The 26,785-nt window shown below is 39.6% G+C and overlaps 2 protein-coding genes across 2 annotated transcripts in view; both read left to right on the forward strand.

The window, feature by feature from the left end:
* The window catches only part of LOC311262596 (CD81 antigen-like), a 30,661-nt gene extending 20,688 nt beyond the window's left edge, over window positions 1-9,973 (forward strand). The window contains exons 4-8 of the mRNA XM_084362123.1: window positions 325-399; window positions 1,539-1,658; window positions 3,618-3,716; window positions 6,565-6,648; window positions 7,652-9,973. Of these exons, the coding sequence (XP_084218249.1) occupies window positions 325-399; window positions 1,539-1,658; window positions 3,618-3,716; window positions 6,565-6,648; window positions 7,652-7,714 (441 nt within the window). The 3' untranslated portion in view covers window positions 7,715-9,973. The remainder of the gene's footprint in view (window positions 1-324; window positions 400-1,538; window positions 1,659-3,617; window positions 3,717-6,564; window positions 6,649-7,651) is intronic.
* Window positions 9,974-24,233: 14,260 nt separating this feature from the next.
* The window catches only part of LOC311262588 (plakophilin-3-like), a 32,188-nt gene continuing 29,636 nt past the window's right edge, over window positions 24,234-26,785 (forward strand). Inside the window, exon 1 of the mRNA XM_084362113.1 lies at window positions 24,234-25,214. Coding sequence (XP_084218239.1) covers window positions 25,004-25,214 — 211 coding nt within the window. The 5' untranslated portion in view covers window positions 24,234-25,003. The remainder of the gene's footprint in view (window positions 25,215-26,785) is intronic.

Genomic DNA, 26,785 nt, shown 5'->3' on the forward strand with positions numbered 1-26,785 from the left:
TTTAGCCATTGTTCACCCTGCTTCCACCTGGCAAAAGATACAGAAGTATCCAATACAATAAATACACCTTGTACCTTGATACTGGTGTATGGGTGAGATATGGAGAGAGACATATGTGATAAAAACACTTAAACATTTAATTGACTGGATGGGGTCTTAAGATATAGTCCACATTGTGTTTTGGTGATACAACAAAACGTGTGTTTGTATACAAGAAAACTCCACAGGGCACCCTTAACTTCATAAAATCTTCTTTGTCTCATTAAGCGATTAGCTAAATTTTTAAATGGACCACCTATTTAATGTCTCTATTCTGTCTTGCAGTTCTTCGCCTGCCTGGTCATCTTGTTCGCCTGTGAAGTTGCAGCTGGAATCTGGGGCTTCATGCACAAAGACACTGTAAGACTGCAAAAATACTCTAGAGTTTGAATTAGGCATGCAACATTGAGCCCAAAAGTTCAGTAAATACCAATAAAGACCGTTTTTTGTCAATTGCATTTTCAGATATACTTTAATATGCCATTAGACTGAAATGTTCCCACATCAAGCTGTGAAGTGTGTCACAAGAATCAACAGTTAAAAATTTGGAGTAGCATGCAAAACCATCATTATCATGACTACCTTCATATACTGTCTACTACCTTAATCCATTCTTAGCCACAGTTTTTGGCTCCCATATATACCATCACTGCAGGTCTTAAGCATCTGTTTTTTTAACAAATCATTACCCATTGATATTTGAAAAACCCAGAAACTTATTTAACAACACTTACCACTCTGAAGGTATATCCTTCAATCCTCAAAGACTCTTAACCATCTGAACGAAAAAATATTACATCAAAATAAAACAAATAAATAATAGATATTTTTTCACATTTACGACTTAGTGACTGTATTTCCTGATCTAAACAAAAATGGTAGCCAGAAATTACAAATGTTTGTGCTCATGTTTTATTGTAAATTATTTTTGTCTATATTTATGTGACACTTTACTATTTTATATTTTCATACAATCAAAGTGCGTATACTTTAGTGTTGTACAAAGGGTAGGAGAGTATATAAATGCAACTTGAGAAACAGGCTTTAAAATGAAGAATATTTTTGAGTCCGAGGAGTCTGGAAATAACTTGAGAACATAAGCAAGCATTGTTGAAAAACCCTCTGGGTTTTTCAAAGATTGCTGGTTATTTATTTTGTGGAGGAAAAAAAACAGTTGCTGAGCTCTGTGATTGTAAAGTTGGACCTGGCTCAACATTTTCCTCAAGGCCCTGAGTCATCCCACATCACGTCTGTGTTTTGTTTTGGTGGCTGACAAATCAGGTAACAAGATAGTTACTGTAGCAACACACCTAAAAACACAACTTTAGTTCAGTTCTAACACAGGGCTGTCTTTGGTCTGAATGCCCTGTTACTTCGTCTTAAATGTAATTTGTGTGATGTTTATTGTGTCGTGTCTCTTCCTTACACTTAAGACTGATGCACTTGATAAGAGGTCAAAGTACGTTTAAACATAAAAATGTCTTTTGTCCTGTTTACAGGTGTCGAAGGAGATGACTAACTTCTATGACACTGTGTACGACAAAGCCATGACAGAAGGCATCCGTGACCCGGACAAGACAAAGGCAGCCAACTCAGTGCTCAAGGTCTTCCATGAGACGGTATGAATGTACATTATAAAACATATCACTTATATCCAGAAAAATTCAATTGAATTTTGGCACGAGGTAAAAATATACACACTCACCTGCCTTAAGTCAGCGGTTCATTGATCAAAACCACCAGCTCAAGTCTTCATTCTTTTGATGATTCGTTCAATCATTTACATATTCAATACACAACACACATGTTGAAGTACAATCCAGGAACTTCTGTAAGAACTTTAGTTTATTTGCATGAGTGTCTCACTAGGGGTAAAGCCCCTGCGTTCCCTCAACAGAAGCTCAGCCCATAGACTGGTCCCTATGACATGTATATTGTAGGGTCATTCATCATTTGAAAATTTTAGCCCACCCGTTCCTCGCTTCACACTGGGGATGCACAATATTGGATTTTTTTGCCGATATCCAATATGCCAATATTTTATAACTCAATTGGCCGATAAACAATGCCAATTTCACAAGTGAAAAAGTACGTAAACATTGATAATTAAGTTTGCAGTGTTGAAAGACTGAGTCTTGACTCCTCCTCGCATCACCGATGCTGAGCAGTCATCGCAAATAGCAGTTTTGCTATCCGTTTCCATCCATCCATCCATCCATCCATTATCTACCGCTTATCCGGGATCAGGTCACGGAGGCAGTAGGCTTAGAAGGGTATTCCAGACCTCCTTCTCCCCAGCGATGCTTTCCAGCTCCTCCTGGGGGAGCCCAGGGCGTTCCCAGGCCACATAGGATATATAATCCCTAGCGAGTTCTGGGTCTGCACCGGGGTCTCCTCCCAGTTGGTTGTGCCTGGTACACCTCCCAAGGGAGCTGCCCAGGAGGCATCCTAACAAAATGCCCGAACCACCTCAGCTGGCTCCTTTCAACGCGAAGGAGCAGCTTCTGTACTACGAGCTCCCCGCAGATGACTTAACTCCTCACCCTACGGAGGAAGCTCATTTTGGCCACTTGTATCCGTGATCTCACTCTTTTGGTCACTAACCACAGCTCGTGACCATAGGTGAGGGTCGGAACATAGACTGGTAAATTGAGAGCTTTGCCTTCTGGCTCAGCTCCCTCTTCACCATGACAGTCTGGAGTAGCACCCGCGGTACTGCTGGTGCTGCACCAAACCTCCTGTCCATCTCCAGCTCCATTTTCCCATCACTCATTAACCGAGATACTCGAACTCGGTTGAACATCACTTGGGGCTGGAGCTCTCACCCCAACTGGAAGGGCCAGTCCACCATTTTCCAGCAGAGAACCGTGGCCTCAGATTTCGAGGCGCTCACCCTCGTCCCGACTGCTTCACACTCGACTGCAAACTGCCCCAGTGCCTGCTGGAGGTCACGGGCCGAAGAAGCCAACAAAACCACGTCATCTGCAAAGAACAGCCTACATTGATTTTTGTGGGATCAGACTAAGATTAAGGGCGCTGTAAAAACTAAGAAGAAATAACATGAGTGCATCTCTTTAAACCATAAACATTTACTATAAACATATGGCATACATATGTAATGTGTAAAACTCTTTTCCAATGAAAGTAGCTATACGTAAATGCCATATGCTCATTTACGTATTAATGATGTCGACACATGCTCATTTGCATAAAGCTTAGAGAGTCAATTAACTTTCTGCCTTTTCACAGTTTGTGCAGTGCCTTGTAAGGCACAGTTAAACCACATTTCTTAATGACATTTCACTTTGATTTTGATGTCTCATTATGCCACATTGTGAATTTAATTAAAAGTAAATGTATAAGTTGCTCCCCTGACAGAGATAATAAAATCCAGCAGTAGACTGAATACAATGGACAGATGATGCAGCTGTACCACATGCCATATTTAGTTGATGTCACTTTAAAATCTGTCTCTGAACTCTTAATTAACCGATTAATGTTTTGCATTTTTAAGTTACTTTAGAAAGCACTGTGTAGAGGATAGAGACAATCACTCACTGTGTTGTTTTGTGTTTCAGCTGAGCTGCTGTGGTAAAGGCCAGGGAACCACTTTGCTGACACACTTCACAGACCAACTTGGCCTGACCGACCTCTGCCCCAGCTCTGGAACTACAGTTGTAAGTGCAATCATTCAACTCAACAGTTGTATCACCACTCTCATGCATTAACAGCTTGGGCAGTCTGTGAGGTTTTGTTAACACTGGATACAAGCAAGACTTTTCTTGTCATTTTGAGTAGGTTACATTTCAGATCAAATAAAGTTCAAACTGACCATGTTTATATTTATCATTATTCAGAAGGTTGTTCAATGCCACGTCATCACTGTGATATGTTTGTTATGAGAATAATGACATTTTTGTCTGACATATTTTAATAAAAAATAAATTAATTTGAAAGAACTACAACAAGTGTACACAATACCCTTACACTTAAACATGACACCTTGAACACTCTCAAGAGTCATGGAAAGCTTTAGAAGAATGTATCTTCCACATGACAGATATCTTGTCTTGTCAAAGAAAAGCTGGAACTAATAATGTTAATGATTGCTCTGTTCCATTTAGGTGTAGCAGGAAGTTACATCAGTGTGCCGAATGGAATGTAGCCGTTTTTGTAGCACCTGTTCAACAGGGAAAGTGAGTTAGATTAGGAGACCGATACCACTCTCTGTGTGTTCAGTACAGAGCTGAGGCGGGTATAGCATTGTGTAAAGTAGCCTATTGAAGCAGAAAGAAAAAAAAAGTCTGGATCTGTTCAGTATCAGAAATATGCCAATACCTCTTAAGCTCATGAATGAACATGTTGTCTCTTATGTGTTAAATCTATACACACACAGAAATGTAAAAAATAACAAAACATTTTGTGGTTTCATTGAGAGTTACATGTTGGACAAAAACTCTGGCAAGTCCCTGTTCCTGGCTAATGTTCACAAGAAATCACTACAGCACCTAACTCCCGTATTTACAATACAATAACAGTACATGAATGTTTGTGTTTGGGTTAAACATATGAGATTTAATATGTTATCACTTATTAACAGGTTATAGCTTTAGAGGTGCTCTTAGAGGTACGTTTTAACTTCAGACCGAGCCAAGCTTCGTCCCTTTGCTTCTTGTCTTTATGATAAGCTTAGATCAAGCCCTTCTGGCTCCAGCTCCATACTTATATATATATATATAGTACAGATACACTGTGTGGCCAAGAGTCAGTGGACACCCCTAGTTATTATTGAGTTCAGGGGTGTCAGCCACACCCATTGCTAACAGGTACATAAAATCCATCACACAGACATGAAATTTCCACAGAATTATTCAGCAGTCAGAATGGGTTGTAAAGAGCTCCGTGAGTTTAAACATGGCACTGTGAGCTTTGCCATGAGTCAAAGTAGAATTTCTGCTCTACTAAATATGCACAGGATAACTGTTGTGAATCTGAAGCACAGAGAAGCAATAACAGCTCAGCGGTAGACAACTGCTATGGCCGAGTAGCTGAATGCAAGCCTTGCATCACTGTGCATAAGCGTTGGCTGTATCAGTTCTTTTTCATTACAAACTAATTGCTTTTTTAAAAATATATTATTTTCAAAGAAGAATATATTCAGAACAGAAATAGAGTTGAATGTTTTAAATATATCAGAGCAGCAACATGTTTACAACAGCAGAATCACTACAAACTCAATAATATCTCACTAGAAACAAAAAGAACCTGTTTTGGTAGCCGTCCCTACTCACGCCATAACTGAACTCTGAAACAGCGGAAATGGGTTCTTTGGAGTAATGAATCACTCTTCACTGTCAGTCTGATGGATTCATTTGGATTTGGCAAGTGCCGGGAGAATGCTACCTACTAGAATGCATAGTGCCATCTGTGAAGATTGGTAGAGGAGAGACAGTGGTCTGGGGCAGTTATTCAGGGTTTGGGCGAGGCCCCTTTCTTCCAGTTCGTCATAATGCTACAGTGCTGAGTGATGTATTCAAATCAAAGTCCTGTAAGTGGCACATTCATCACAAAATCCTGCGCTCATAGAGTTTTGTTAGCATAGTCAGTCAAAGTTGATTTGTACTGTTGCCACCTAAAGGTAATTGACATCACATTTCACAGCAACGTTGGCAATTGATGTTTGATGATACCACCCAAAATTGCTGCTAATTGAATCGTGCGTTAAAGTCATGTATGTTTTTAATGGCCACAACGTGGTGCTGTTGGTACAATGCTGAAATGTCGTGTACATGCTCATGGAGAACTTGTGTACCTAGTTTCATTTTCTTAAAGGTGACAGAATTGAAGAACTATCATGTTATATTGTTGCTCTAGCGCCCCCTACAGGTAGACTTTTATGATCAGTCGCGCGACAATAGTTGATGTGTGACGTGTGGTAGGTTGGTACATATGCACAACCAAAGCATGTCCACAATGACAATGCCGGCACGTTCATGTTTAGCAGGTTATTATTATATAATCACCATGCTGATTTAGCAAATGAATACAGTTACATTTGCTTATCAGCACTAAGTAGGTTATTTTGCTGAATATTATAACACTGTTATAGCATTTATGCAGTTCCTGCTGGAGCCAGAGAAATGACTGTACTTTCTCTGTAGTATTTTTAGCATTGCTCTTGCATTTATGCCAGTTACATTCTGAAACAGATTGGTTAAATTAGTTTAATAGCCTTTAATAACCAATATTGACGAAATTAAACACAATAGCAGATAGTCTTGAGTCCTAGCCAAGTTGATATTTGCTGAACAGTGTTAACTCCTCCTTACATTTACTTGTCCAAGACTCTGAATGAAGAAGAAGCCTGCCTGGCCACTGGTGGGATAGTTTTTAATCTGAAAACCTTAAGTCAAATGAAGCACTTTTGTCCCTCTTGACCTTAAAATCATTTGACAGGGCAGTCAAGTTGTTCTTGTTACTTTGGAGCAGATATAAATTCTATGTTTTGATTGTTTTCTTTTGCAGAGTTGCCACAACAGGATCGAGGAATTGTTTTCAGATAAGATTTACCTGATTGGTATCGCTGCTCTGGTGGTTGCAGTTATTATGGTGAGAACAACCACACATCACGAAAACATAAAATCTTTCAATAACATGGTGTATTTCTGCCTTGACCTTTCCAAAAAGCAAACAGAAGGTGCATACCAGAACATGGGGACATTATGTTCAGTGAATATAGTTTAAGGTTTAGTTAGTTAGTCTAACTCCAGCAGTAATCAGTGTGAAATCCTCTACTCTTTTCTTTGTACAAACTTAAACAGGCTTGTTTGGCTGTTTGAGTTCAGATTGAACATGTTTATATTCCTCAATCAAAGGTATTGAAAAACTTTTGTTTTGGTGTTGGTACTGTTCACCTGTCTGTCCATTGGACATTTGAAGTAACTGTTCTGGAAAAGGGCTGCTACTAACAATTATTTTTATTGTAGATTAATCCCTTGATAATTTTGTTGATTAATCAGTGAGAAGTTTGTTCTATAAAATTTCAGGGAATAGTGAGAAATGTCAATAAGCGTTTCCCAAATCCTAAAATGACGTCTTCAAATGTCATGTTGTGTCCACAAGCCAAAGACAGTAAGTTTGCTGTCATAGTGGAGGAAAGAAACCAGAAAATATACATATTTAAGAGGCTGGAATCACAGAATCTTCACCTCTATTGTTTAAAAAAATCAAACCAATTCATCGATTAGCAAAATAGTTGGAGATAAATTAGTAGTTTACGACAAACTGACTAATCGATTGTTGCAGCTGAAGTTTAGATTAAAGAGTTGAGACTTGTGTTATTGTAGATAGTTATTGTCAACAAAAAGATCAATGTATTAGTTTGTCTCTCTAGTTTGTAACCCGTCGACTTTTCAATGGCAAGATGTAGTTTCTTTAAAATAAAAAAAAGCGGCTCAGTAATCTCCTTAAACAGCTGCTCACTGTAGATTTAAGCGAACACTTAAACAGAGTAATCAGCGCGCTGGTTGGGAATATTTTCATCTGAGGATTAAAGGAAAATGTCAGTGTAAGAATATGAAACCAACACTTGTCCGTGTGTTCATCCTCCCAGATCTTTGAGATGATCTTTAGCATGGTGTTGTGCTGTGGGATCCGGAACAGTCCGGTGTACTGAAGCGATGGGCTGCCAGTCTACTCGTCATGAGGGAAGGACAACCCTGCAGCGTCTGTCTCATCCTCTTCCTTTTCCTTTTATAAGCAGGAAACGTCACATATATTGCTTGCTGGATTTAGTCAGCTCTTTGAGAAGACAACATAAATCATCCTTCATTGAGCATTTTAATTACACTGTCAAAGATTTTTTGTTAGTCACACATGCTGTTATGCATATTTACCCAGTGCTATCCTAACCTGATATGTAGATACTATATCACTGTGTCACACATGAGTTACACTCACCAGTCCTGGTGACTCATCCTTTAGTCATTCTTTAGTTGTTTAATGCTTTCTTGCCTATGATCATGCTCTTATATTCTTGGTTTTATGAATGTTTTTCCACTGTTTTATGTATAAACTGTATATAAATATATATATTAACAGTGCTTTATGACTGCCTGAGCATGGATATTATATTACAGTAGATCCTTCTTTTGTATTCTTCCTGCACTCTCTGCTTGTTTGTCTTGCCCTAGACTGAACCAGAGGATGGTGTATATGACCAGCGCTACTTAAGCACTAGTGTTGGCCTCACCATATCTACCATACAGGTGAACACCCTGCAGGAACTGACTCAAGAAGGAATCTCAGTTGTTTTGGCTGATGATTTGTCTCTGGTTGTTTGTCATTCATCACTTTTCCAAAACTGAGTGCTCAGTCATTTGAAACAATTTTGAACAATATCTCTTCAGTAGTTGTCGTCAGATTTCCTTCGACAGAATTAACTTGTATAAAGTTGAATGTAGTCTTGTAATTACAAATGATACTTAAAAACACAAATTTCTTCTGCTTGGCAAGTTTGCCACGGCCTCCACTTCTCAATCGTCACCTTTGTTGTCAAAAGATTTTGAATAGCATGGTGAAAAAATGGTCATTAATTCGAATCTAGTTCTGTCTCATCTGACATCTTGTTGTGTCATTGTCCTGTCCCACCAGCCTCACAGCCTACTAACTCTACACAATGTCACTGTTCATGTAATAAGTGCTCCCTGTGCAGGGCAAGAACAGGACAAAAGCAGCTCCCTCAGTGGTTTGCGCTAAGCTTCTTGCAGCCCTGCTTCTGTTGCTTAGCTGTTGGTTTGGCCCTGTATGCACCTCAAAAACAGTTTGAGCTAGTGCATTTGTGTGCACGTACAGAACTGGGACGGACACAATATCATGAACACCAGTGAAACTGAGTCAAAATAAGTGCAAGCTGGATGTATTTTGCAGTGACCTCTGGAGTCTTGTCACTGTGAGGTGGTCAGACTGCCAGCAGAGACTCCTGGAAGCCGTTACATTCAACCAAGTTATAGTTCCAGCACGTAGCCCCCCTTTAAACAACGACTCGTCTTACCTTGAAATTAAAACTCAAACATTTGTCAGTATGATAGATTCATGTTTGTTAGGGTTTGTATTAGATTTTAAGTGTTCATGATTTTGTGTCTACTCTCTTGTAACTGTCTCAAGCTGTTTGCAGTAGTAATATTTGTACTAGTATCTAACAGCACAGTCGCAACTGCTACAGAGTTGACCACAAATCAGTTTTAAGTGCCTGCTGAAGTTCAGGCAATCAGAAAGCTCCCACCTGGAAACTGAGCATGTTGTTGTATTCAGTCCATCAGGGTATCTACTCCACCACGTGACAGGCTCAACTATATTTTGTCCTGAGGCTGCTGCTGACACTAACGCACCGCAATGCTCTAAGTTTCACAGGTCATAAACACACTCACATTAAATCATATCGTCTTGTGTAACCTTCCTAACATTTCATACTTTAACTGAGAACCAGTAAAAGTGTCTTGTAATATTTACAGCTCTGAAGTATTGTACGAATGAAAATCATGAAGGCTGTAGAAAGACAATGTATGCCTTTTTTTCTTCTTGTATCGTGGTATCTTTGTCTGGTACGTTGTCAAAAGGAGTCTGGACAGAAAGGGAGGAGGATTTGGTGGCAGTGCTGACTGAGGAAGTCAGACCTTCAACACATCAGCTAGCTGCTCCCCAGAATTATTAAAAAATATGACAAAACTAGTCAGTCCAGTATTACTGGATGATGAGGGCACTAGCTGTGTGTGTCTGACAGTATTGTCCATGTTGTGGCCTTTTGAATTAGAAACTGACATCCAGGACCCACTGCCACTGAAATCTTAACCCCTCTCTACCCGTGTAGACTTTGGTTTGCCCAAATATAAAGGGATTAAATGTATTTTACAAATAAAACAGTCAGGTGATCTTGCCTTTTTTTTCTTTTTTTGGGATGGGGGGGGGGGGTTACTACTTTGTAAAGTGAAATCCAATAAAAATGTAAGGGATGATATTGAATTAAAATGGGAACATACAGGAAGACTAAAGATTACTGCAGCAGTGATATCTTCATTTTACCATCCAGTCAACTGACTTGAACCTTACATGTCTGTGTCAGTGGCAGCTGTGTCTGAAGGCATTATGTTTTCAGGTTGTCCATCCATCCAAACTATTGTGGAAATGATATCTCAGGAACCCCTTAAGGGAATTGGCACAGACCTCCACTTGGATTCAAAGAGTAACTAATTAGAATTCGGTCAAAAGTCACACTGACCTCACAAAACAAAAAAACAACAATTTGGCCATAACTCAAGAATTAATGCGCTAAGTATGACATAATTTCACACAAATGTCGACTAGGATAAAATGATGAAGTGATGACATTTTATATTAAAAAAGTCAAAGGTCAATTTCACTGGGATATCATAATATTCTGCAAAAAAACACTTCTCTGGTCACTCAACACATTCAACACTTTTGTGTCCATATATCAAATCTGGTCAGGTCCAGAATTAGTGACACTTTTACATATAGTTATCCTAGCTTATTAAACTATAGTTAAAACTTATTTCATTGTTAACAGACAATGAAATGCTTCATAAACCATTATGAATCAATTGTAAAGCTAATAAAAATCAGTTACAACTTCATAATGGCCATCCAAATAATGTTTATAGATGAACTATGTTAGAAACTGTAGGTTTGTTCCCCTTCATGTCAGTGGCTCGTGACAAGGAGACCAAGTGGAGTAGTGGTGCAAGCACCTCCCACTGTTCCTCTCACTTTATAAATAGAGGCCTGGATGTTTTGGATTGTTTGTCAAGCATTTCATTATTTGTTAACGGTTAAAATAACTATTAACTTAAGTTGAATTAACTATGAATTCAAAGTTTATTTATGATGATTATAATTTGTTGCCAGTGAGAAACATCAAACCGGGGTTCTCATGTGGTGAGGGGCAGTTTGCTGGGTCAACTTGATTTGACTTGAGTTTTAACTGAAACAAGTATGGATGCACATCACACCCACTGAAGCTGCATTGGCTGCCTGTTGACTGTTCATTGTGAATTATGCTCACATCTTACACGGAGCTTATGAGTATGAGGAAACGGTACATGTCTTTAATTCTGTATGTGAGTAACCCTGAACTTTGTAAGTACATTTGAAACAGCGACAGGGATCCTCAAGCTGGTAATGATCAAACCTGCTCGTGCTCACTTTTGGCGGTGTGAATCAGCTGAGCTCATTGTCAGCATTTCCGTTTGACCTCACAGTGAAGGGTCAGCCTTCTCTTTCTCTTTCAAAATGAGACTCACTCTTTCAATTGAAACAACTGGGACAGTGGCGTTTTATGACCACGAGATGGAGACAAAAGACAAGTGTTTGGGGTCTGTATTATCCTAAACTCCCAGTTTTTAAGGCGCGTGGCAGGGTAAGTTTGAGTCAAATTAATTTAAAGGTAGTTACAATATCATTGTAGACATGTTAGCTTTGTGTTACCTTTAGTATGAAACAGATGGGTGGTGTTATTACTCCTTGTTTTTTGTTTTTATGAATAATTTTAATGGGCATAATTTAGAACCATTATAAGAAAAACATTTATGTCTGAGGCTCACGGTCACTTCAGAGAAGAATGCTGAGTTTGGCCAAACACTGTGATGATAGATACTCTCAGTTCTGATGTTTAAAAAGTTAAACAGTGTCACATGTTTGAGGGAGAGGAAAGTTTTTACTTGTATTTTACCATTGAGTGTGTGTGTGTGTCTGTGTGTCTGTTCATCAGTGGTAGTACACAAACACTTCTGGAGGCTTACAGCAAAAGTAGTGCAGCATTCTCCTAAACAGCTGAAGTATATGGGGACTTGTTTTAGAACATTTAAAAAAACAATGCACATAAAATGCTTTAAGCTTAGCAGCTACAGTTCAATTTAAAAAAAGGCGTAAAAATTAAATCAATGTGGGATCAAACTTGACCTGACTTCCCATCAGCATGGGGGTGAGTAGATAATGACTGAATGAAAAAAATTGTGGGGAACTTTCCTTTAAATAATCTCCATACAAACAGATACTTTGTTGTGTAATTTACATAATCCCTCTTCTCGTGGATCTGTTGGTGATCATGATGCTGCCTACATATACAAGTGCAGGGGCAGACTGAAGACTCAATCTCCAGCCAGATGGAGGAGTTTTGGGTGAGAAATAAAACAAGGCGGTTCTCAGCTGGGCTGTCCAATAATATCACAGGACATTGTGACAACATAGCCCCCCTCTATTAGTAATAAAGGGACAGGCATAGTCGAGAAGTTAAATTCCATTTAAAGTTGGTGAACGGCTTCTTTATTTTTGAAAAGAGGTTGTGGAGGTGATAGCAGGGGATATTATGACATAAACATAACAATTTAAGAAGAATATTCATTTTCTACAGAGGAGGATTAGGGCCACTGTAAAACACTTTTTTGAGTTCTGACTTCATTTTTCCCTCCAATTTCAGAATTGAATTTATTTAATTCAGAATGTATTTACTTTTTAGTGGCTCTTATCAATACTGTCAATTAGTGAGATTGATAGTGACCACTATTGGTCCAATTATTTAATGATTGAATTTGTTGGATCATAATTTCATTTAACTGTATCATCTATATCAGATACTATTTGTATATTTAAAAAAGTGAAGCAGTCTTTGACACTGAAATGTGTCCTCTCAACCTGGACTGCTTCTTGCCTCCCTATTCAACAGCATGATTGAGGATTTAGAATTATTAACTTTATGAATTCAAATTCTGCCAAAACTTTTGATCAGGCTTAGTAATGCAGGTGTTACGGGTCTCAAGGTAAGTTCCACAGTAACAAATGATTTTGGTTCAATGTCTTTCAGTTCCTTGGAAAACACAGGTGAAATGTGGAGAGGAATGATGGTCACATGCACTCCTTTTCCCAAATTTCCTCTGAGAATGGGGGACAGAAACTCTCACCATAAGGAATGTGGACGCAACACCATCTTAGCCTATGAGAAGCCGTTTAGGCCAAAAATACATACTTCACTTGCACATACATAAATGCTGGTACTGAGCACTTGCACATACGTGCATACTCTCAGTAGTGTATCTGTGTGTGAGAATGCATATATGTGCAAGTCCCTGGAGGTACTACAGCCAATCACCCTCTCACCAGAGCTATGATATACTGCAGTCTGCTTTTGTCCTTGGCAGCAGTGTACAAAATGGCGATGTAGGAGGTGGGGACGGACTCAGTGATCGTAGTGTAGAAGTGCAAGAAAAGGCTTGTTATACGCACATCACGGAGGTGAAAGAGTTAGTGTGCAAGCATTACCGTCTTTTCATTCCAGTGTAGAAGTGTAGCATCACTGTCTTTGGCAGGTTGTACTTCTTAAGCTGTTGCAGGAAGTACATCCTCTGCAGGGCTTTTTTGGTAATTCAGCTAATTCGGCTCAATTAAAGGTTCAATTTCGTTTGGACCTTGACAGACTGGTGACTACAGGTACAGCTGTTGGTATACAGGGAGAAGAGCAGAGGAGAAAGGGTGCAGCTCTGGGGGGGATCCCTTGCTGATGGCTCAGGAATCAGATACATGTTCCCAAGCTTCACGTGCTGCCTCCTGTCAGGTGGGTGTTCAATGATCCACCTGCAGGCACTCAAGTCAGGCACACAGCTGGGAGAGCTTGTCCTGCAGAGGAGCTGAGATGATGGTGTTCAAAGCAGAGATAAAGTCCACAAACGTGAGTCTGGCATCCTCTGCAGCAGTATGAAAAGCTTTCTGGAAACAAAAACAGAAATAAAATGTCCTAAATTAAAATGTATTTCTAACAACAGACAACAAAAACGGAGCCAATTGACAGCCCTGCCACACAACCACCTGTATGAAGCTTACAATGCTCAGGCTTTGCAAATATTCAGTCCTGGGTGTGTTCATTCAATTATATGGCAATAACAGAGGTCACAGTCACACTGTTAAGTTTTGCTGGACAGCATCATACTGAGGTGTGTCTGATATGTCTTCCTACATTAGGTAAATGTTGTGGCTTTGTTGGCTTAAGAACATACACACAGGTACACCCAGAGGTAGCATACTCAAAAGGTAATTGAATTTGGGAGCTATAACCATTTTTACAGTTTGAATTCTTCCCCATACGGAAATCTGCAATTTGTCCCAACCCTTGAGGAGAAGCTGTATCTTTCATAAGACTGGGCCGAAAATATCAGAAATCATATTCTCCAGTCCTGGATTCAGAAGTATCCCCAGATATTTTAGATAATTTGGTACCCAATGAAATTTCCAAGTTATTTCAGTAACAGTATTTTGATAGAGGCATCACCTCGGATTTGGCCCAATTTATCTTATACCCCGAGATACCTGAAAATTAGTTAACTAAGTCCAACAATGGGGAAACAGATCTCTGAGGGTCTGATATCAGAATCAAGATGTCGTCAGCAAATATTAACAATTTGTTTTCCCGGCCTTCCATTGATACACCCCTGACAGATTCATTTAATCTTATTGCCTCTGCGAGTGGCTCCAGCACAACAATAAACAAGAGTGGTGAAGGCAGGTCATCCTGCTTAGTCCCACGTCCTACAGGAAAAGCAGATGACCTCAGACCATTAGTTACAACCATAGACCTAGGCTGAATGTATATAAGCTTTATAATACTCTGAAGTACTGGTCCAAATCCAAATTCTGGGAAAGGAAAACATCAGCTACTGGGGACTCCATGTCTTTGGTTTTCCTAATTAAATGCAAGAGGCGTCTCAGACTATGAGAGGAGGTCCTGTCCTTTAGAAACCCCACCTGATTTGGGTGTATCCTTATTACATAATTTACATCACAGCACAGGAGGCTGGGTCTATAACTTCTACATTCTAGATGGTCTTTATCCTTTTTTTTTTAACATCTCAGGGACTTCCCATTAGGTAAGGCTCTTGCTTTGTTTGGCCAGCAGTTTATTGGCTTTGTCACTCGAACCTATTTTTGTTTAAATCTATATAGGGAGTATTCTGGTTTTTGTGAAAACTGTGTTTAGTTGATATTTAGCCTTAACTAATCTGGCAAGGCATGCGTCATTAGGATTTTCCCAATAATCCTTTTCCAGCCTTTTAACTTCTTCTTCATATTTAGAGACTTTTAATTTATCCTGTTTTTTTTTATCAGTGCTGTTTGTTGTATTAAAACTCCAAGTATGCATTAAAAGCATCCTCCACGTTAGCCTGTTCAGAAGTTCCATTATTAATTTTAAAAAATGTGTGAATGTGATTTTGAAGGTTTTCACAGGACCTCTCATTCTGCAGAATACTAGTGTTCATTCGCAACTTATAGACCTTTCTTGTGTCAGTCCAAACACAATCACTAGGTCAATAGGGGCGTGATCTGTCATCGATAATGTGCCTATATTACAGGCTCCAATGGTTTCAATCAAAGAATGTGAGGCCAAAACATAATCAGTAGGAGAAAAGTCTATTGTGTCTATTTGAAAAGAATGTGTAATCACAAGCAGTTGGATTGAAAAGTCTCCATGCATCATGTAGTCCTAAATCTTTACACAAGGCCTTTATAGAATCCTGAGTCCTGGATGATCTAACAATACCAGACCCGGATCTGTCTAAGAACACATCAAGAACTTGGTTGTAGTCACCACCCAAAATGATAGGAAAGTCGCCAAAACCCCAAATTATCTTCTTGAGTTTCAGAAAAAAGTCTGGATCCTCCACGTTAGGTGCATAAATGTTCCCTAAAAAATCATTTGTCCTAAAATATTAACCAAAAGTATAATTATTCACCTGTCCGTGTCTCTAAATTCATGCTCTACCTTAACATTGATCTTTTTTTAATTACAAGTGTTATGATAGGCCCAGCCAAACCATCTGTCTTGAATTCTTGGAGGATCTTTTCCCAAAAGATGTGTTTCCTGAAGCATCACCACATCTGAGTTCCTCTAAAAATGATCTTAAAGAACTGTACACAGGTGGCCCAATCCCTTCTGAAAATTACTTAACCATTTTGAATTGAGCCTTCCTAAATTGTCATTAGAGGACACCCGGAATGGCCGTATATTTGGAGGGTATTAAAATAATTTAAGTTTGGCAATACATTTTAAAATATGACTCAAATGTTATATGCAAATCCTTCAGCCTGGGTGTGTGTTGGGCCCAGAGATGAAGTCGTTCACTGTGGATTTCAAAATGGGCTCTAAACTGAATTCAGTTCCCCAGAATTCCCCAGTCTTCGCACCTAGGTGCAAATTCAGCTTTAGCTACTATTGGTCAGGGTGACAGACCTCCCTCTGACCAGATAGTCAAAACTCCAGCTCCTTCCTTTGTTCCCTCTCTTCTCTTCTCTTCAAGTTCTCTTCTCTAAGTGCTTCTCCACCTCTGCCCTGCCCTCAAGATCTCTACTTCTGGATTCGTCTGGGCCTAATAGCTGCTGAGAGCTGCAAGCTGCATTTCCAGCAGGCCCAAAGAACTTCTCCTCACTGCAGCGACACAAGGTCCTGCTAGCATTCCAAATCAGTTAGCGCCAGCAGCTGAGACGCAAAGCTTGCCAGCTAACTCCACAATCTGAGGAACACCAAGCAAGTTAGCACCGAGCTGCTATCCCTGCAAAGGAAAGGAGTGACCAGTTTCCTCCATCTGCTGTCTTTCATCAGATCTTGCACAGCAAGAACAGCATTGTTTACCATTGGAATCCCACCCTTCTTCTGCTTGACTTTTGAAGCTTCATGCTGTCTATTTAATATTGTACAAGAGTGAATGTTGCCAACCTCTAGTCTGTCAAGGACTCCAAAATCCTTCAACCTTTACCAGCTGTTATGGTAATTTTGGTTGTAGTTATTAAGTTAATTATTAATCCGAGTTACAAACAGTTTAGTACCTTTTTATGAGACTGATTTGGTGAATTGGCTAACTTTTCCCTTCTTCAAGGGTGGTGCCCCGAGGTGATCTAATGCAAATTGGATCTTATTATTAATCATAATTAATAATTATCCCTGATAATCATTAATTATTATTGATAGCCAAATTTAACCCACAACTCCCTATTACTGTTGCATGAAGCACTACATTATGGTGCCTCGTGTGTTGTAAGCACAACATGTGTGTAGGAAGAGGCGTCTCAGAGTTATTTGACATAGGACGAGGCACAGGGCAGGTCCCCTTTAATCTTTACTATTTCTATTCTTGCATATTTAATTAGAAGCTCCACTCAGTTCTCCCCTATAACAATAGGTGCAACAGCACATTCAATATCGCTATAAGTGGACGACACATTGATCTATATGGCAGATGTCCAACAAACCCTTCCATATGTTTTAAAGACACTAGAATGTTTTGGACTTCTCTCAGGATACAAAGTAAATCTATCAAAATCAGCCAGGTGTCCCTCCCTCTCCAGATTAGGGTCACAAGGGAGGTCCTCTACCTGGGTATTAAAGTTAGTACGTCCCTACAGTTGGTGGCTAAGAATAATTACTTGATAATTTTTTTTAAAATAGAAGAAGATACAAAGGGGTGGAGACACCTACCAGCATCAGTTCCAGCCTGTATATCTGTCATCAAAATGAACATATTACCTATGGTACCATATGATCCCTCTTACACCCCCTGCAGGATTTTGGCAAAAATTGGACTCCTTACTTAGAGACTATATTTGGAACGGTAAAATAACTAATATAAAGTAGATAATAATTATATATAATAATAATAATAATAATAATAATAATAATAATAATGATAATATAAAAAGATGGAGGGGGATTAGCATGTCCAAATTTTAACCTGTATTACTGGACATTTGTATTGAAAATTCTTACTTACTGGATGGAGGAGGATAGAGTTTCGTCCTGGAAGAATGTAGAGCAATAGTCAATAGCACCGACAAAGTTGAAGGTTTGTATTATGGTTCAATTTTAACATATGTGCTGCTACAAGTGTTAAGGGGGGCAGAGGAATTCGGTATGTTGTGTAAATATTCTCCATTATGGAACAATAATCATCTTCTATTTGGGGGGAAGTAATTTACTAACAAAGCTTGGGAGGATAAAGGTATCACTACTCTTCAAGATATTATTGGGGCAAACACAATCCTTAGCTGTTTCAAAAAATGTTTCAGAATATAATATTGATAAGCACTCTCTTTTATTTTACTTTAGAATAAGGTCAGCTTGTAAAGCCTACGGGGTCCCCTGGGGGTCAGACTTGAAGGACCATCCCATCTTAAACTGGATGCTGGTGGTCCAAGGCAGATCTATGACAAATTAAAGTCACAGAAATATATGCCCACATCAGGAATAAAAGCCTGGAATAGGGATATATCTGAAGTAGGACGAGAATTAAACTGGAATATGATTTGGGTTAACGTGAATAATGCTTCTAAAAACCCAAACCATCAGTATATACATCTGCAATTCTGTCACAGAGCATATCTTACATCAATAATTAGAAATCAAATGGGATTGGTCCCTGACCCATACTGCTCTCTCTGCCCCCATGGAAGAGTTGGCTCATTAATACATATGGTATATGTTGTCCAGGGGTTTAGGACCTGTGATAGAAGGTTGTTAAAACTCTTGCAGGACTAACAGGGATAAACTTATCCCTGTTGTACACCTTCTAAATGATGACTCTCACCTATCCCATATTGGAAAAACACGTAAAGTTTGGCTAGCAGGCCTGACTGCTGCCAAGAAGATTGTTATACAGAAGTGGAAGCCTCCTCATGATATTTCCAGTATACATTGGCTCTGGAGTTTTTTTTTGGACATTTCTTACCTGGAGCTATCATCAGCAAGAATAAATGATGCACGAGCCAACAAAATCTCAATGTGGACTAATTTGATGGATGACTTAAAGATTTATTGTCAAAATCAGTCTTCCCTGTCTGTATATGTAATGTGATGTTGCTGGTGGAGGGGGGGTTCCTGGGTAAAAAATCCTTTAGTATTTTAAAAGGAAGATAGAGTATGATTACCTTTAGCCCTCAGCCTCAACAAGCTCAGTTTTTTAGGTCTATCCAGTGACCCTGTAAATGCAGACCCTTTCTACTACATGCCCGAATGATTGAACTTCCAGATTTACATGTACAGCATCTAAACACCTTAGACAGATGGAGCCAGGGTTGGTCATGAGACCAAGCCAGGGTTGCTCCTGAGAGTCAGACAGGATGGCCAGTCTGACTCTCAGGAGCAGGCTTTTTATGACTATGGACAATTGGATCCAGGTGAGCTTAAACAATCCATCTGGTGCTAGGAATGCTTTTGAAGTTACAAACCCTTGAATACATTCTTTGTTGGACGCTCTGACAACGCAATACAAGTGAATCAGTACTAGGACTTTTCATTCTGCTTTCATTGTTTAAATCTGTATTCACACTGATGTGGCCAACAAGGTACAGCACTCAGCTGTATTTACTGTACAAACATGTGGTATATGGATGCTATCAGAACCAGCACATTGTACATTTTAAAAGTTACACACGATAAAGATGGAAGTAAAAATCAAAGTACACTTTACACATGTTATGAATATATTGCATATCACCCTTATTTTGAATGTATATCTTCTTTTTTCCAACGGGTGAATTTGTTAATTATCTGATTATAATGTATGATGTGTATGATACAGAATGCAGTTGTTTGAATTTAAAATATACTATAAGCACACCAATGCTGTATTCCCACTCTTAATTGTGTGCTGTACCAATATCTTATCATGTTTCACACTGGCAACCAACCAAGACAAAAGTTAGCACACTGTCCCACCCCACCCTCTGTATGCTGCTGGTTTGTCTCTACACATGCAGTAATTTCTCACAGTTAGATTAATAATTTCTCTACTGTGAGACAAATAGCTGTCAGCGTTAGTTCTGGATGCTCTGAATTCCAACACTGACTCTCTATCCTCATGAAAACTATCTGTGCCTCATCAGCAGTGAAAACAAGTAAACGACGTTTAAAACAAAATGACAAACAGATTCCAGTTCAACAACACCTCTCAAACATGTCAAGTGCTTCACATCACTTTGTTAAGCAGGTTTGCTAATATTATGATTAATTGGTTTGTTTTAAAAAATATCTTCAAGCTAAGATGTTCTGAGCCCATAGACCTTTAATATAGCAAAGATCATCTTAGCCTTAAGGTGTTTTTGAAAATGGCACTGGTTCTATGTATTGTAGCAAAATTATATGGAGGCCTGTGACTGCCAAGTTTAAAAAGTAACTGTTTAATCAATTTAACATTTTCTCATCTAATAAGTCTAATTACTTGCAAAATCAAAAGTAAATATTTAACTGACAAACTGGCAATGTTCAATGCCACAAAGCATAATGCTGCTCTAATGATAATAAAATTGAATGTAAATTTGACTTTTCTATGTCAAACACTTTTTGTATTTGTCTTTTTTCTACAGCTTCTACCAGGCACACAATTGCAGTTTTCAGAATGGCAAGATTCTCCCAGGCCTCCTGTCTAAAACCTGTCTAAGTCAACCATTATGAAACCGGCCATAATGAAAATAACCATGAAAAAGACAGATACGATTGAATTTTTATCAAAACAAGATAAAATTCGACAAAATTCAGAAATCAGGTTCACAATTTCATTTTCAGGCTTAGGTTACACTTTTCTGCCAATTTGAAAGTGAAAAAACTCCATTTTAAATTTTTCGGTAGGAGGTTCATACCTTCCATTGTTCAAGAATGTTCTGCTTTCTATAAAAGGAAAATTAAATAAAATTTAAAAAATTTAGAAATGAATTCGACTAACACTGGCAGCCACAGACTTCAAAAGTACAAGAAGAATAGCCTGTTACTAACCCAAAAAGTACAAAATAATCATTCATGTGTTCATGAGGTTAAAGTAAGAGGTCATGGCGAGGGTGTGTGTGTTTGTGTGTGTGCTGTTACTAAAAAAAGCCACTCTGACACACTCCTCATAACATCCACACCCAGTCTAAGTGTCAGTGGTTCCTCTGTAGGTTTGTGTGAAAGCCTCATGGTCTCATTCCTGGCAGGATTGTTTCTGAGACAGGCTGCATGAATCCCTCCCTGAGCCTCTCTGCTCCTGGTGCATTACTGCTCCCCTCACTGTTTGCAATAATCTCCCCCAAGTATTTCTCATGTTAGCCTGAGGTGATGAGGTTATTTCCACATTCCTGGGCCATTGAACAACCACCCCATCTACAGGAAAACGGTGCTTATTTCGCAATGCTCTTGATTTGAAAAATTGATAAAAGAACAATAAATTGGGGGATATGGGGAATAACTATCCAACTTCACTAGTATTTGTGTATTCAAGGGGTGAACAGCATTCTTCCTAAACAGATCCCCATGCTTGGTGTTTTGATAGTGGTGTGAATACCAAAGCACAATTTTTACAAATTTTCATCAAACCATTGGACATTTCCACTTCTCATGAGCTTTTTATTTACCATGCGATTACCTCAGTGAACTTTGGGAGGGTTTTGAGATGACATCACATTGTAGCTGTTTGTCTGAAACATCACATCAGCTGAGCATGTTACTAAACTTGATAACCATCTGAACCTGACTCCACCCTCCTCCTGGTCCCTTTTGCTGGTTCCAGTAATCTTTTAGGTTTGGATAAGGATGATTATTCTCAAGATCTTGCATAACATACAGACTTGACATGATTGGTTTACTAATGTTGATGACAGATGTCTTTTATGACAATAGGAATAATTTACAAACAGACTTCATTCACTGACCAGACGCTTGCTCACATGAAGATCACCTCTCTTCATTTTAGACCCACTGTGAGGTTTCCTCTTGCACCACCATCAGGCTAAAATATTTTCAGTCATATTAGCAGCATGGCAATGTTGGTCTCTCCTGTTGGTCCATTGTTGACAAATATTAGATAAATGGCATGAAATTTGGTATGGATACCTGTGATGCATTGGACTGGTCAAATACTTCAATCAATCAATCAATCTTTATTTGTATAGCGCTAATTCACAACAAAAGTAATCTCTTGACACTTTCCAGATTGAGCAGATCTAAACCATACTCCTTGATTAATCTATTTACAGAGACCAAACATTTCCTCCATGAGCAAGCACTTGGTGACAGTGGTGTGAAAAAACTGCCTTTTAACAGGCAGAAACCTAGCAGAACTGGACTCAATGGTGGGCAGTCATCTGCCTCAACCGGTGGGGTTGAGAGAGAGAGAGAGAAAGAGAGAGAGAGAGAGGGAGAGAGAGAGAGAGAGGGAGAGGGAGAGAGGGAGGGGGTGAGAAAGAGAGGGCAAGAGGGGGGAGAGGCAGTGGGAGAGACAGGTAGAGGGGGATTACAGCAGCCACGGCTGTAATAACAGCTTAACTAATTGAGATATGAATATTAATAATAATAAAAGTATAATAATAATCATCATCATCATGATGATAATGGTACTAGAAGTCAAGCAGGACTGCAGCAGCAGGGCCAACCACCATCCATAGAGAGAGACTAGAGAGCACAGAGACTCCGGGTAAGAAGCCAAGTCAGTAACATGTATTAACGAGACAATGTGTACAGATAGAGAGAGAGAGTGAGGCTCATTGCATCATGGGAAATCTCCCGGCAGTCTAGACCTATGGCAGCATAGCTAAGACTGTGCAGCCCCTTACAATAGGATTCATCAAAAAAGGAAAGTATTAAGTCTACTCTTAACATAGAGAGGGTGTCTGCCTCCAGAACTGACACTGGAAGATGGTTCCACAGGAGAGGAGCTCGATGACTGAAGGCTCTGCCTCCCATTCTACTTTTGGAGACTCTAGGAACCACAAGTAACCCTGCATTCTGAGAGTGCAGCGTTCAAGTGGGGTAATAGGGTACTAGTAGGTCTTTAAGATATGCTGGTGCCTGACCATTAAGGGTTCTGTATGTGAGGAGGAGGATTTTAAATTCTGTTCTGGATTTTACAGGAAGCCATTGCAGATAAGCTAATATGGGAGAAACATGTTCTCTAGTATTACTTCTTGTAAGTACACATGCAGCGTTCTGGATCAGCTGGAGAGTCTTTACAGACATATTGGGGCAGCCCGATAAAAGGGAATTACAGTAATCCAGTCTTGAGGTAACAAAAGTGTGGTATGACTCTCTGTCAGCCTGGCTTCAGTGCTGAAAACAAACCTGGGGCTGTTCTTATTTTCCTCTATGATCAAGTAAAAACTCTGTGTACATATACACATGCAAAATTTTGTGCATTAACATTCGTGTTTTAGGCAGTTTTCATAAATATTCCTGTGCACACTGCAACACCTGAACACCATGGAAACCGCTAAAACTTCTTCAGTGACTAGTTAAACTGTGGCATCACAGCCTGTCTGGTCAAGAGTTGGACAGACGTGAGTAGTAACTGATAGTTACCAGGTTACTCAAGTCTCAGCTAATAAACGTTATCCCCACTCTGTGACCATCGGTACCATGGTTTAATAAATTGGAGCTGAAGATGCAATTGTTCTCATTTACATGTTAACAACAAAGAGAATATAGATCAAATATACGGAGGCCTAGAAACGCTGCGTTTGCATTTTTTATGCTGTAACTCTCGAGATCACAAGTTCATTCTTCAATTATCTTGCGAAAATGAGCCGCGTTATCTCAAGATAACAAGATAATCAACCCGTTATTAGGACAAAACAAAAGGTCATTTCCTCCTTACTTATTTTGTAATAAGATGGTGTCTTTTTTGACAACTGTAGCAACTGATTAAAGTTGAAACCATTGAGTCTTTCAGTCAGAGATAAAAAAAAATTCACATCAGCTATCATCATTTAAGGAGTCTGAGGAGTTATGAATCCTCCCAGACAGTTGTGATAGTCATCTTAAAGGTTGAAATCAAGTGTGTTCAAATGACACCCATATTTGGATTCTACATAATTATCTGGAAAGAACAAAAGTCTTTTCCTTGTGATGAATTATCTCGTTATCTCAAGAAACCTGCCTTTTGTTTTCTAGAGATAATGAGCTAAATGAACCCTTTATCACGAGATAACAAGCTTTATTATTGTGAGATAACCAAATCATTAACTTGTGATCACGAGATAACAGTGTTTTAAAAAATTATTGCATTCACAGTCGCTCTTGCGTTCCATACAAATCACTCTTTATGATCTTTAACATAATCACTCTTTATGATAAAAAAGTGGTTTGACAAAATCAGCATGAGTACAACTCATTAACAATATTATCAGGGTGCATTGTCTGCCACTGTGTAATTGTTGATTGCACCAGTGGGAGTCACCAAAGTCATACATACATACATACATATAAAAACTATAGCAGTTCAACCTCCAGCCTCAGGCCAACATTACATCTTCATGAACATGTCAGTGATCACAGATGATAAAGAATCACCACACAGGTGAAGAATAACACTGTCATCAGACCGGTTGTCTGACTTTCATCAGTCTTGCCTGTTGGCTACCCAACATTCACTTCTGCAACAGTCTTTGTCACGGTAAATAGGCCTATATGGCAGATCATGGGCCATCCACCAAAAAGCAAGTGACTTGGTCAGTAATTTTATACATAGTTAACAAAGTGAGTAAATAAAAAAGTAAAATTTGAAATGCTGAATTGAAACAACTGGTTGTTGATTTGGGTGAACTGTCCCTTTAACCAAGTGCTGTCAGTGCCTAAACATAACCATAAAACCTTTAATGATGCAGGATAAGTTACCAGATGAGGTCATTCCCTCTTTCTGTTATAATATATAAAACTTGGTCGCATTATGTCTCCACACTGTTGCTCTAGTTGCATCCTGTCCTGTCCTGTCAGTCATAGGTGGGTTTGGGTCCCAACTCTGCAGGTCCCGCCTACATCCAGTCGGACTGCTGACAGATCTCCATTTCGTAGCGGACACTCAACAGATCCAGTCAGTCCAGGAGCCGCGCCCGTCCGGTCCACTGCCCTTCTGTTTCTCTGCCCGGGTGAAGGTGTTGATCTGCCGCTGTGATGATGAGTGTGGCGGTGGCGGAGGGCTGCTTTCTGTCCGCCCTGCAGCCCAACTCCTCCTGCACCGCTTATGTGGTTCCCTCGGACGGGCCGTCTGCGGACCCGGTCGCTAAAGCACGGAGGGTCCGGGAGCAGGTCCGGATGCGGTTGGCTGAGAAGAAGAAGTCCTCCTCCCTGCCCAGACTGGACGACTCAGTGCTCGGATCAACAGGTGAGCACATCCGTTAACAAAATAAGATTGCTTTGAACTTGTTAATGACACCATCACCTGCTTATTAATCATGAAACACACAAACAGAAATGTTAAGGAAGATCACAGGTTTGTCTCAGGTGGTTTAACATGTTAGTTTAAAATCAGATTTCTGTGAAATATTTCATACCTCTATGAAAAAGAATATTTTGATATTGAATAGGGATTTTATATCACCGACCACAACATATGACAAGAAAAGCAAATGGCCAGTGGAACAGTAAAAGAAACTACAGTGGGCTCCACTGAAGTGAAGGAAGACGTAGCGCTGCAACAAGCTGTGAAGACACAGTGACACATTATCATCTGATAAAGATGTTGTGGTGAAATTGCTCACACATCCAGCAGACACACAGCGACATTAGCCTTGACTTAGTTGTCTATCAACCTGATGATAATGACTATAAAATTCCTTTTCACTCTGTTTTGGTCTCTACCAGTAAAATGACTCTTTAAACGCTCCACTATGATTCACCAGGTTGTTGCAAACTATGTGTGAGTGCTGTCTGGTGCTGGCCAGGTAGTGTGCAGTGGGTTTATTAGAGCCTCTGTGGTGAACACAGGTGTCTGCTGCTGCTGGAACTGAGGCTGAAGCATAAAGTTGTGGTCAGAAGAGCCAAAACAATTGGCTGACAAATGCTAACATATTAAACGTGACCGTTCTTGTTGGTTTGTGACTAAGTGACATTGAGTATTGTTCTTATAAAGATATTAATTCATGTAACCATGTTAAAGTAACAGTTTCCAATAGGAAACAAAACCAAGGTACATGACGGTCACTGGGGGGCAATTTGTAAGATATGACCAGAATCAAAAACTGAACTAACGTTATCAACAGAGTGTAAAATAACAGCAGCTTGACCTTATGTCAGTGACTTATATTTACTGTTCTGCAGGTATGTCTACTGAAGTTAGCACACTAGCACCTGCCCTGTCTCGTACCACTTCATACTGCAGGAGGTGATAGTCTGATAGCCTCCATAGTTTCAGCTGGGACTTTGATACTTAATCTTAGCTACTGTCCTTGTCCCGATCAGAGCCGCTGTAAATCAACTCTGTACTGTATCATTTTGTCTTCAAACTGATATTCGTTTGTCCTGGAGCCTGTGTTCAATCCCAGTCGGGTGTCCGGCCGTGTTCACTTGGAGGCGGCTGAGCCTCATTAATCATTAAACTCAGATTTAGTTATGCAGTATTTTCCTTGTGCAACTGTAGAGCGTTTGCACCCAGAGGGGGCTCCTGGTGTTGCTCCAGAGGCAGAAGCCATGCTGGCAGAAGGGACCCGGCTGAAAAACGTTCACCTGACGCCCCTTGAACAATTCCTGTTACTCATGTCAGTTGCTGAAAACTGAATTATGGAGGAATCACTAATGTTATTTATTGAGGATGTGCAGAAATCCAGAGCTTGGTAAATGTTTTGAGGTAATGGAAGAGAGACGCTATCCAGTTGCATTCTGGGAAATGTAATGCTTCTGCTGCTTCGGTTTGTATCGTTCCTTTGTAAGAACTGCACCTCCTGAATTTGTGAAGAT

The sequence above is a fragment of the Pagrus pagrus genome (assembly GCF_965226575.1).
Source record: "Pagrus pagrus genome assembly, chromosome: 1".
Taxonomy (NCBI): Eukaryota; Metazoa; Chordata; class Actinopteri; order Spariformes; family Sparidae; genus Pagrus; species Pagrus pagrus.